Source organism: Crocodylus porosus, unplaced genomic scaffold (genome assembly GCF_001723895.1).
Source record: "Crocodylus porosus isolate Cpor-Errol unplaced genomic scaffold, CroPor_comp1, whole genome shotgun sequence".
In the NCBI taxonomy this organism is placed as follows: domain Eukaryota; kingdom Metazoa; phylum Chordata; order Crocodylia; family Crocodylidae; genus Crocodylus; species Crocodylus porosus.
This window is the reverse complement of record NW_017728929.1, coordinates 9,272,927-9,285,328: the sequence shown is the minus strand read 5'-3', so window position 1 is coordinate 9,285,328 and position 12,402 is coordinate 9,272,927. Positions and strand designations below refer to the sequence as shown.

Sequence of the window (12,402 nt, the reverse complement as noted above, 5' to 3'; positions counted from 1 at the left end):
GAAGAGCTATGACATTCATACCCCAGAGCTTTGCCTTTTGCTTCCACCATGCCACCTTTCCCTCCTGCACCCTGGCTCCCAGAGTCTTGTTGGAGGCCTCAACATCCAGAGGGGTCTCTAGGCCCCTCTGGCTCTGCAGTGCTATGCCCTGCCATTCTTCCCCTGTGTGGGAAGGGATACTTACAAATCTAGGGTCCTTGTTGAGACAGGCTTCCACAAACTCCTTGAAGGGCTTGCTGTAGTGCCCTTCCAGTGTTGGAGGATTATTTTTGGGGATCAGAAAGAGAACTCTCATAGGATGTAGGTCAGAATTTGGGGGCTCACCCTTGGCTAATTCAATGGCTGTAATCCCAAGGGACCAGATGTCTGCCTGAGAGAAAAATGAGAAGAGGGATTTGGTCATGCATGGCTGTGTATGCAGAGGCCAATGCAAGATGCATACAACAGAACTAACAGAAAGGCCCTGTCTCATTGAGGGCAAATGTAGGATTTAATCTCAATAGTTATTTGATCCCAAGCTTCCCCCACAGATCCCAATCCCTCCTCTTAAGGGCCACTCTCGAGGCAAAGGGAAACATCCATGCTAGTGTTACTGTATGCATGTCACATAGCACTGATGCATGCCAAGTCCTGAAGAAGGTGACAACCTCCTGCTGCAAGCTCACCTTAAAGTCATAGGCAGACTGTTTGATGACCTCTGGTGCCATCCAGAACGGTGTCCCAACAAATGTGTTCCTCTTGATCTGGGTGTCTGTCAGCTGCCCAGCCACCCCAAAGTCAGCCAGTTTCACATCCCCTTGCTCCGAAAGCAGCACATTGGCAGCTGGTTGCATAAATGAGAATAAGTTCAATGGTTTTTGGAACCCACAGGAAATCCAGTACCCATGGCTGAAACACAGTTAGTGTAATACCTCCCTGTTGCTCTGAAGAATCTCTCCTCCTCTTATTTATTCCCCATAGCTTCTATTTCCAGGTTCTAAATCTTATTCCCACAGTCAGCAGAGGCCCTGAATAGCTTCCTGCAATTGGGGCAGAAGGGAGATATCTATCTGACACCAAGGATCAGCCACCCAGGACTTCCTGGAAGCTGCTGGCCACATGGAGAAGGATATCCAGCTAAAGACACTCCAAAGTGACCCGATTTTCAGCACTCCCTGAAAGACTGGCTATTTGAAGGCATCATTCACTGCCACAAGCCCTAGTCACAGATATCCTAAAACCTGCCCGCTTATCTGTTTCTGTCCACAAGAGATCCCCTAAGCTGGTTTGCAGATGAACAGAATGGGGTAGCAGGAACTCCTGCCATCCCCACTGCAGCTGTTCCCGGGGGAAGAGGGAAGGGAGGGAGGGCTGCAAGAGCTAGGAAGAGTAAGCCCACTCTATCTGTGCACTACCAGTGGTGCAGACAATTGGAGGCCATGGACACATGCACGGGTTAACCTGGGTACAGTTAAGCCTTCCTAATTTCAAACAGCTGCAAACACAAAGGCCTGACACCATCCCACCTATATCCACTTCATGCCGCCCCTGCAGTGAGAAAGACCCTTAACTCCCAGTCGCAAACTGGCTCTCCCAGCAGTTCCTTGTTCATCAGTGTCCTCCCACCACTTGCAAGTAGCAAGGCAGAGTATATAGCAGTTAACCCTTTCGCCCCATCTGCTTCTCTTGCTGAAATCACAATGTGTTCCTGCTCCCAACCCTCATTATGATTTGGCTCCATCCCTTTACTACATCATTCTGGACTAAGCTTCTTGGGGGGGCAGAACCCACCTGTCCATTCTGCAGGGTGTCTGTCCTATTTGATGCTTTAAAACTAGTCAAGGATAAACTACAGTCAACAACCCTGAGGCCTCCAGCACCATAGCACCAGTGTAAAAAAAGCACTCCATTGGGAAACTCTTGTTGCGTGTACTGATGGAGCTCCCAACCACAGTGATAAGAGCACTGGGTGTACTGCATCCATGGTGGGACAGCACTGTGATCCCTCATGGCCTGATGTGCCAAAAAAAGAGCTCCAAAAAGCAGCTAGGAGCAATCAGGCAGGAAGCCAAGGACCTCTGCTGTTTGACCTCTCTCTGGCAACTCATCTTCCCCACCCCTTGCTCCATTTCTTCTAACAAAGCACAGGTGCCAGCCTAGCACTTCTGACCCTCCATACTCTCCCAGTTAGGGTGCACCGCTTGATGTCCATGAGAAGGAGGTTTGTTCTTGAGTAACTACTGATAACTAGACGTATTGGACAACAGAAATACAAGTCTGGCTGCTCTGGTCTCTAGAACCACTCTCAGGTTGCTTCCATGAGTGTCTCTGGCATGGAAAGGGTCTGGCTTCTCCAAGTCAAACCTTTGATATCCCTGTGGATCTTCCTCTCTGAGTGCAGGTAGTCCAAGCCCTTCAGAATTTCCCTCAGGATAGTGGCAATGTAGGTCTCTTCCAGGGGTCCTGGCTTCAGCTGAAACGGAAGAAAGGAGGGAGGAGTAAGTGCAAGTGCGTGCTGGGGGGGAAGAAATATAGCTGCTAAATACATGGGAAAGTGGGGAAAGAAAGGTGGTGGGTGATGTGGGAGGAAGAGGAAGCACTGGAACTTTCTCCTCAATGTCTGTGACAGGCACTCGGGAACCCTCAGTGGCGAGTCATGGGCTTTGCCATTCCCAGGCTCTTCTCAGTTTGTTCATTGGAACGTCACACCCAGCAGGTCTAACTGCACCAGTCCAGCAGACACATTGTTCTGGAAACAAACATCTGGGTTTGACATCCTGCTCCCCGAACCCAAACTGCACAGAAAAAGCTATGAATTTGGAGAATTCACAGCTAGGGAAGAAGTGGGTGCTTGGCACATGGGACATGAAAGTTATAAACATGCCCAATCAGCCCCACTACCTCCTTGCACTCTGAATCAGACTGAGTGATGCAAACATGCACCATGCTTATGAGCTGCTTCACAAACCAAGGCTCCCCAGTGTGCCTCTGAGTAGGTGTCTAGAGACAAGGGCTAACCAAGCTACTCACCAAATCAAGTGCCGACCCTCCACCCAGGTACTCCATGATTATCCACAGCTTGGTGCCCTGCAAACCAGACAAGGGAATGGGCTTGAGTAAGTGTTGGTCACAGGTAGAGGTGAAAACAGTCAGAATCAGTCAGGCTTTCTCTCCACAGCAGCAGAACCAACAACAAGTTGCTCCAGGAGTGGAAGCTGGAATTGGTCCAATGGACTGAGTGGGCTTCGTGTTTCCTCCCCTGGGCAAGGGTCACATCAGGGAGCTTCCATCCTTCCCTGCCCTTGCTGACATGGGGGCGTGATACTGAGGGCAGACCAAGGGATGGAGCACACCACACACTTCCCTTCCAAGCCTTGTTTTTAATTCAGTTTCCTAAGTGGTTTGACACCAGTCCAAGGTGCAAGACTGTGTACCCTGCAGCGTAAGTCCATTCACAGCCAAAGGCCATGTAAATCTCTCCCCATGGACACAGTAAAGTGCCTTTAACCTGGCATGGAAAAGCACATTTATGGGACAACACAGCTCTCCAGTCCTGGATACTACAGCTGCCCACTGGGGTCACATCCAACAGCCTGCATGGCTGTTCACTTGCAACAAACTCATTTTGTGCATCTCCAAGCAAGTTAGAAGCTCCCAACTCTGGCTTACCTTGCCATAGCATGCCTCCTGGGGTTTAACTGTGCTCATGGCAATTATTCTGTAGGCCTCCCAACATAGAACCCCTGCATGTCCACTTCACTCACCTGTAGCATCTTGACAAACATTTAACAGGTGGGGAGTGTCTCTTCTGTTGTGTCTAAGTGTCTGGAACAGTAGCGCTCTGACCCTTGACACCTTCATGACACCAGTCAATAGTAACAGCAACAGCATTATAACAGTGACCCTTTAATTTGGACCTCTGTCTAGACTGGCTTCAGTGAGAAACAAAACAATTGGTGGTCTCAGTCCTTTCACTGGCAATGCACAGACTGCAGGGTGGGTGAGCCCTATTCACGGACAGGGTTGGGTCTTAGGCAGCCCAGCGCTTCCATACTGCTCCACAGGGGAACCATGCAGAGGAGAGCAAAGGTGGAACAGGCTCTGCTAGAGGTGGTGTCACCCACCACAGCAGTAGCCCTGACAGGAAACCAGAGATAGGGACCAACACCCTGAGATGGGCCTTGTTCCTTTTCTCAGCAGACAGGTTCTGTTTCAGAGGGTGCCTGGGGTGGTGTTAGGCCAGAAACAAGCAACTCCTAAAAAGAAGGGAATGGGGTTGGGGAAGAAGCATTAGGTGTATTATCATAGAGCAGCCAACTCCAAGCCTCAGGCCATTTGCCCCTTGGAAACACAAAGGAGAAGGCAAACATAAGGAATGGATGTTGGATGGAAGGTCTCTGACAGAGTCGAGTCACCCGCTCTCTGGAGATGTCATCCTGCCCAGCAAGTTCTGCAGGGTCTGAGTCCTACATGGTCAGAATGACAGAAGCTACTGATTTTCCTGGTTTGTTGCAACACCCTTTGCTGACAGTGCATCCTACTGTCACTGGGCACCCATCTGTCAGACCCTGCAAGCTGCCCACCAATGCCACAGGCTGCAAGCAAGGGTGTCCCTGCCCACCTTCAGGTAGGAGCCATAGTAACGAGTGATGTAGGGGCTGTCGCACTGACTGAGCACTGTAATCTCCTGCTGGATATCCTCGATCTCATCCTCTGCCTCCTCCAGGTCAATGATCTTGATGGCAACCACCTCCTTGGTGCGGTTGTCGATCCCTTTGTACACCTCACCGAATGAGCCTTTCCCAATCCTCTCCAGCTTGGTGAACAGCTCCTCTGGGTCCACCCGGGAGTGCTAACCCAGGGACAGAGACAAAAGGAAGAGTCAGTAAACCCCAAGAAGCCAACAGGATGCACCAAAGCAGTTCTTTTCTTCTCCACTTCCCATATACTCATCATATTGAGACAAGCTAGAGCCCCAAACTATTCTCTGGGGATTCCTCGCACAGCAAAATTCAGCCCAAGGTGACCCACCCAAAGGAAGAAAGGCAGAACAAAAGCTTTAGATGTGGCATGCTTGGCCCCCAAGCCTCCATGCATGCAGAAAGACCACTGGAGAAGCAATGAGCTCCCACAGGCAGGGACTTTCATTTTGCTATCTCTCTGCTCCCTGCCACCATGGAGCACAGGAGGGTCAGGCATTTCCACAACAGCTGTGTAACAACGGAGCTGCCCATCCTCAGCATGTAGAAACAAAGACCCGGAGCATCTCAGAGGCAGCATTCTTTTCCAAAGGCCTAGTGAGCACCATGCAAATAGCAGCCCAAGAGAAAGGCCAACAGAAATCCACTGGCATATTTTCTCTCGTATCAGCAGAGACTTTGCAAGGGGTTTAAGGCACAGGGGGCTATTTTCTCCTCTCCCACCATCTGCCCTTTATTTTAGTACCAGACTTCACCACAAAGCAGGCTAAGCTGTTCAACAACACTGGTTAAAGGCGACTGCCTTCATTGCTGCCATACAGGAGCCAGCACAACAGTCCTTAGCTATTGGCAATGCCTGCCCCACATCACTCTGAAGGACAGCTGCAAGGATCCCAGCTCCCCTACAGCACTGCAGCCTGCGCGTAAAAGGCTCTTTGTGATCAGAAGGGCTTTTCTAAGTAGGCAGCCTGGACTCTGGAAAGTATTGCCTGATCAACATACTGGAAACAACTCAGCCCTGAGCATTTATGGGTTCTCTACACCCAGCGTGTCTGGCACTCAATACCACACTCACCTATGGGCAAGCATCACACAGGAGGGGCCACACCCAGCTAGACTGAGCCAAGACTCTCTTTGAGGTCAAGGTAGCTGCATGTTTCCCTCTGCTTCTGGGGCCGCAGCCCTTATTATTTAATCATTAAACCAACCTGGATCATTAAGAAGCCTTTGGATGGGAAGGGCTATTTATCCCCAGCCCCCAGAGTACAGGGCGCTGCAGGCTCCATGCTCAGCTCCCTGAACAGGCTTTTAATCCAAGATACAACAGAAGGGCAACCAAACATCCTCGTGCATCCATGGCAACACCCAAACAGCACTGCACTTTGAACAAATATGCTGGAAACGGAGCAGGAGGGGAAGAGCAGAGAGCAGCTGAGATGAAAGGAGTGAAGGAGATGCAGCAAGGCCTGGGCGAGGGAGGGATGGGAGATGATCTGAGCCAGAGCAAGACTAAAAGGACGTGGGAACAAACAGTCCTGGGACTGTCCCGCTGGACTTGGAAGGGGCTCCAGGAGCAGTTTTATGCTTTGGAGTAGCAAGGGAGGCCAGCAGAATAGAATAGTCTCCATCTGGCAACACAGGCTGCTACACTGTCTGCCACCCACAGAAGCCTCTTACCCTCACCCCAGGGAGGGATGAAGCAGCTTCCCCAAAATACCCAGCTCAGCATCACCTCTGCAGTTCCCTCTGTGAGCAGAGGCTGCCAGGCCCTCCCACCCAAACACCCTTAAAGGGAAAGGGCAACGGACACATCATCCACCACACCCTGCAGGGCTGAGGGGGAACTGGATGTAGAGCAAGGACCAGCAACCTCTGGGTCCTTCAGCAATGACAGTGGAGGGCAGAGCGATGGCAGAAGCAGCGAGCCAAGCAAACAAGGCTAGCTGTTGGGAAGGCCATCTGGGGACACGCCAATGCAACTGGGTACAGTAATGTGAGGCAGCTCCCAGCACAGCAGTGACTTGGGCGAGTGGTAGGGTATACAGCAGCCAAAACCACTCATGTGGTTAGTGCTGGCCAAGAGGCCTGAACAGACTGCACAAGAGACCAATCCTATCCCATGAAAGGGAAGCTGGCACTTAGAATGAGAAACTCCAGTATTTGCAGCTGTCCCAGCACAGACTGAGAGCCACAAGGCTCAACCCCATCAGGCTTTGTGAAGAACTGGGGGCTGTAAATTCTTCAAGGTCCTCTTTGAGGCAGGGAAAACGGAAGGGGCCTCTGGATGGGCTGACCACAAGCTTGTTAAAAACATTACAAGCCCCTGATTGAGCCAAGCCCTCAGAGTGAATTACTCTGTCCAACGATGAAAAAAGCAAAGGCCAAACCCAAAAGTCACACTCCCCAGGAAATGCCCACTGGAGACCATGAGTATGCTCACAGTGAAGGCCGGACCAGGCATCACCAAGGCCTCTGTCCCACCTAAGTACAGAAGGATCAGGGGAAACACGGCCCTGGCACACAGCATGAACAGAACAACATACAAACTGAGCAAAGATGGGTGCTTGCAATACCATCTAAGGCAAAGTGAGGCCACAGAAACTCAGCAAGGTTTCCTGAGGCCAGTTCAGACACCTCCTGCACAGTGGAGGGGAAATGCTCACTGAGGGGAGTGAGCAGTCCAGTCAGCCAACAAGCGAGCTTTGGCACATGATTATGCAGTGGTAAGGGACGGCATGTAGAGGATGACCAGCATCCTCATCCTGGATACTGTCTAGTTCATGGCCTATTCTCACTGCTTAGGAATTGCTTTGGTTCCAGTACAGGCTTTACAATTAGAGTGACCCACACCCTTACACACAGATCAGACAAACAGTCATGGGGCACTGCAAGTAGAATCCTTCACCCCAGGTAAGGGACCTGGAGGTAGTGGACCCATCAGAGCCTAAGTGTACATTAATTAACACCTGCCATGCTCTGTAGCTGCCATTCACATTAGAACCCTTTTCCATTTGCTTCTGCTAATGCCAAACCTGCAGCAACCGCAAAGCAGAGCCCCAAGCATGGTGGGGAGGAGATCCAGCTGACCTGCTGTTCTCTGTTCTATTACACAGCTCTTACGTGATGTCCACCCAATCATATCTATGTGCTTGGCTGAACATTCATTGCACAGGCTCTGCAGTAAGAGAGGGACTCGGGTGATTCCAGCACTTCTCCTGTGCTGAACTACTCTGCCAGGCCACTCAGAGCTAGAGAAACAAACGGCACTGGGCTGGGGGTGGGAAACAATATTCCATGTGGGAAAGGAAGAAGAAGGAACATTAGGCTGCATAGCCCACTCTGCTCCCCACAACCCTACCTTGCTAGCTATGGGAAAGGCATCCCACCACAACGGCTGTCAGGAAATGCCCCATCATGCACAAAGAGATAATGTTTTAAAGCAAAGCAAATCTCAGTTGGCACTGGGGGTTAAGAGGAATGGCATGTTCGGAGCCAGTTTGGCAGCTGTGAGCACTCCAGACTTGGCAGTGCTGCTGCTGAGGTGGGCAGCTCTAGAGGTGACACTGTTAAGTCCTGTTCTGGGAGGGGGCCAGGGGAAAAGAGAAAGCTCCCACTTGCTCGACAGGATTCAATCACTGCCTGAAGCATGAGGCACAGATGAGCTGGTTGGCAGTGTGCACTCACCCTGCCTCACCCCTGCTTCTCTGCAGTTCACCTGTGCTGTCTTCCCCAGGGCTCTGTTATGAAGGCACCAAGAGGTGCTTGCCTCCAGCCAGAAGCCTGGGGTTTTCAGCACAGGGCTAGGCCACAAACAGGAAGCGGGGGTCACAGCCACCCTGCCTTGCCCATCCTGCTCCTAAAAAAAGGTGAGAACCACAGGACTATCCCAAGGGCTAGAACCTTCTTGACTGGGGGTGGGTGGGAAATATTATGAGAGTCAGTATGGCTTGTGCTACAGGCCATAGCACATACAGCTGGCTTCACAACTCCAGTATTTGTTTTCCCCCTTATAAAGCTTTTCATTCAGGTAATTTCTCAGTACTGAGATAAGTATGCAGAGCTTCCCAGTGCTACACACCTAGCTAGAAGGGCCTCAACTTTAAAGAGACTGCAGCAGTTCTGACCTCCCTTTAGTGTTTCCTTCCCTCAAGCAATTCTCCACATTACACATTAACTCTTTGGGCCTCTCCCAGACATTTCTGCAGCAACTGCCCTGCTTTCCTCAGTGGAAGTGATCCTGTCACATGGAAACATCCACAAGTTTGCTGGTCACTACCTCATGGTTTTTCTGTTGTCTGCTGAGCCAGAGCAAGGGCTTTGCACTTCTACAATCCCAAATAAAAAAGACAATTCCCATGGCAACAAGGCTTTGTGTTTCTTTAATTGTCTAGCCAGGACTCCCCAAGTGCCATACATAAGCTCTCAGGACACTGCGAGGATGGTCATGAAGTATTACTAAGCCACAGAAAGTTTGAAAGACTTTGTCAAGGTTGCAGAAGAAGCCTGCAACAAAAGCAGGAAGCAAACCCATAGCTGAGCTTCAAGCCAAAAATTACTCGCACAAGAACAGAGCCTGGGGCTCCCCCTGTGCCATCTGAATGCAGCAAGGGATAATCCCTGCCCAAGACTGTAGGCAGGAGGGACAGCAAGGACACAGAGAAGGGGAGTGATGTGCCCAAGGTCCCAGCAGGTCAGCAGAACTGGGAATAGAACCCCTCCCTCCTCCACAGGCAGTCTGTGAACAATTCCTACTCCTCTTCCAAAGTCCCCCAGGTACACAGAAGCCAATTTATAACCTGAGGTTTGTGGTCAGCCCCCAGGGGAAGGAGGAGGGGGGAAGAAGGAGAATAACACAAGACACCTGTCAAAAAACTTTCCTCTTTAAGATTAGCTGGTAGAAGGAGAGGAAAGGCTTCGGTTTCAACTAGAGGTCATGGTAAAGAGAAGGCTGAGAATGCCCTTGTGGATAACAACAAAAAGGTTAGCCATGGTTGGCACTGGTAAACTTACACCTGATATTCACTGACAAAAAGCTTGCTGCAACCAAAGAAATGATTTTTCAGTGAAGACACCCATCTGTCACAAGCAGCTGTTCCCTTCTATTCAGGCTCTGGCTCCAAGTTACCCTTCTTGTCTCCTTACCTTCCTTCTGCTTTGCTCCCATACCTACTCATCACCTGCTTTCTAGCAGCCCTCCTCTTGCAGGTCCTGCATTAAACTGCTTCATCAATGCACCATTTTTCAGCTGTAACTGAACAGATATTTCTCTTTGCCATCTCCAATTCTCTCCCTCTGCTACAATCAGCTCAGGACATATTATTGTCTTTAATTCTGTACAGCACTTAGGGAACAGTTGGTGCTGCAGAGCAAAATAAGTCACATGGCAAACTAATTTAAAACCAGTAAGAAAGTTGAATGGATCCAGGCAAAAGATAGCCACAGCCAAGAGCTTCCACCTTTAAGTACTCAACCCCACACTTGGGAATGCAGCATGCCTGAAACAAGGTTAATGTAAAATATGCCAGAAGAGGAGCTCTAGATCAGTGTTTCTCAATTGGTGGGACGCGAAGGCCATTTGGGTGGGACTTCAACTCATTACCCAGTTGAAAAAATCAAAGTTGTTTGTACTTCAAATAGATGAATCAACAGATCTCTCAAACAGTGGGGTTTTGTTTTTATTATGGTAGGACCAGGGTTTTTTGTAAAAATGACTAGTGGGACATAAGGTGCAAAAGATTGAGAACCACTGCTCTAGATCTTGATAGCTACAGCATTTGCCAATTTGGCAAAAAACGTGGGAAGGAATAAGATGCCAGCTATGCCCTCCTTCTCCAGGGAAGAGGCATCCAATTTAGAGATCATTTACAACACTCTCACACCATTTCTGCTTACAGATCACCTAAACTAAGGGACAACAATGCATGCACATTTACTTCAAATAAGGAAGAGAAATTCAGGTGGGCAAAGGGAGGGGGAGCGCTTGGATATTTCAATCCACAACAGTGAACAAGTTCCAAGGTAGCAGCAGTGAAGCTCTGGCTGAAGGATTCACGCCAAGATCAATTCTCTGGCCCCTACCACAGAATCACCCCTTTAAGTCCAGTTGGGAAAAAACATCATCAAGGTGATAACACTCTGTTCACCAATGCGAATATATGCATTTTATAGGGCAGTTACCTATTCAAAACCAACCAGGGAAGCTCCTTGCCCCTCTCCCATGCTTATCTCAATCCTCCAGCCCCAACTGTCCACTACAAAGGTTGCTGATGTACAGGGGTAGTCTGAAGCTCTTTTTTTGGACACATTTCTTCATAGAATCATGAGGAAGTAGAGCTGGGAGGGACCTCCAGAGGTCATCTAGTCCAACTGCCTGCCTGAGGCAGGATCCTCCCTATCCAAACTATCCCATAGAAACCATAATCTAAACTCTACATAAGACTGCCTTCAACTCCGACACAACACTGACCTAACAACCTAACCTGCCACAAGTAAAGCAGGGGAACCGGGGCAGCCAACATCCTACTTCTATGAAAGGTTGTCAATACATGCTCAAGAAATCCCAGGGAAGAGGGCCATGCCCCCTGCTACAGAGAAAGACAAAAACCCCTACAGTTCCCACCAAACTGACCATAGGGTAATAATGTTCCCTCTTGACCCCAAATATGGTGATTAGTCTGACCCTGAGCAAAGGGACAGGACTCCCTAGCCAGGGACCTTTGCCTTTGGTCCCAGCAGGAGCACTGGCACACCTTGATCAATATCCCCAGCCTTGGCTGGAGCCAACACCTAATGCCTCTGAGGAAGGCTCAAAAACACCCTTACACAGGTAGCAGGAAGGGCAAGCAGGGGCAACCTGCAAAGCCCAGATGCCTGGGAAATCCCCATAGTAGAAGCAGGCATAGCGATGCCTGCATCTTCCCTGATCGGGGGCTGTTCAACCTTTTCTTGATCACCTCCAGGGATGGAGAGTCCCTGCTCCCCTACATGTCTGCTTCACGGCCTGGAATTCTTACCCCGTTTGCCCTCAAATATTGGGAACATCAGCAACTCCCACCTCTCTCGAAGAGACCCACATTATATTATGAGAGAGAAAGTGCACCTGTGCAAGCCTCCTCTTTCCTTCCTCTCCTGAAGCAGCAACCTTGCAGCATGTCAAAGCCAGGCCTGCCAGGGGTACAACAGCAATCCCTTGGGAAAGAGGAGCTAGGCTGAGAGCACAGGGGGCACAGGCACAACAACGGCTTGGCTCCCAAACCAGAGGGGGTTTGCTTCAGGGTTTGTCACCTGCTCTGAGGCAGATCCTTACCTGGTTGGCAAATTCCCTCAGGTGAGCCATGTCCCCAGGCCGGTCAGACATCCGCTTCTACCAAGCCAAGTGGCGGGAGATGTGTAGCACAGCCCAAGGGCAACGCTAGCTCCTCCCAGATGAGCTGGGAGAGGCAAGAATGTAGCTGCTCTACTCCAGGTACCCCGCACCCACCCGGCTGCCCAGCGAGCGACCCCCACCCCGCTCGTGCCCGCACCAGGCCCGGGGCTGCCGCCCCCTCCCAACCACACACCCTCTGGGCCCTCCTGAGAGCCAGCACCAGTCTGCCCGGCCCTGAACACCCCCGGGCTGCTGTCAGCCCCGTCCCAGCCTGCCCAGCGCCTCCCCACAACCTCCAGGAGCGCTCCCGGTGCCCCCAGCCCGGCCCAGCGTCCCGCCCAGCCCCGCAACGGCCGT

At 50.8% G+C, this 12,402-nt stretch overlaps 1 protein-coding gene across 3 annotated transcripts in view; it reads right to left on the bottom strand.

The window, feature by feature from the left end:
* Window positions 1–12,149, bottom strand: part of STK25 (serine/threonine kinase 25) — a 47,760-nt gene extending 35,611 nt beyond the window's left edge. Inside the window, exons 1-6 of one of the 3 annotated variants that reach the window (XM_019543014.1) lie at window positions 11,986–12,149; window positions 4,601–4,831; window positions 3,010–3,066; window positions 2,344–2,452; window positions 666–823; window positions 185–370 (exon numbers count right to left, since the gene is read on the bottom strand). In XM_019543014.1, the coding sequence (XP_019398559.1) occupies window positions 185–370; window positions 666–823; window positions 2,344–2,452; window positions 3,010–3,066; window positions 4,601–4,831; window positions 11,986–12,036 (792 nt within the window). In that variant the 5' untranslated portion in view covers window positions 12,037–12,149. The remainder of the gene's footprint in view (window positions 1–184; window positions 371–665; window positions 824–2,343; window positions 2,453–3,009; window positions 3,067–4,600; window positions 4,832–11,985) is intronic. The other 2 variants (XM_019543016.1, XM_019543015.1) reach the window with 2 other exon arrangements.
* Window positions 12,150–12,402: the final 253 nt, after the last annotated feature.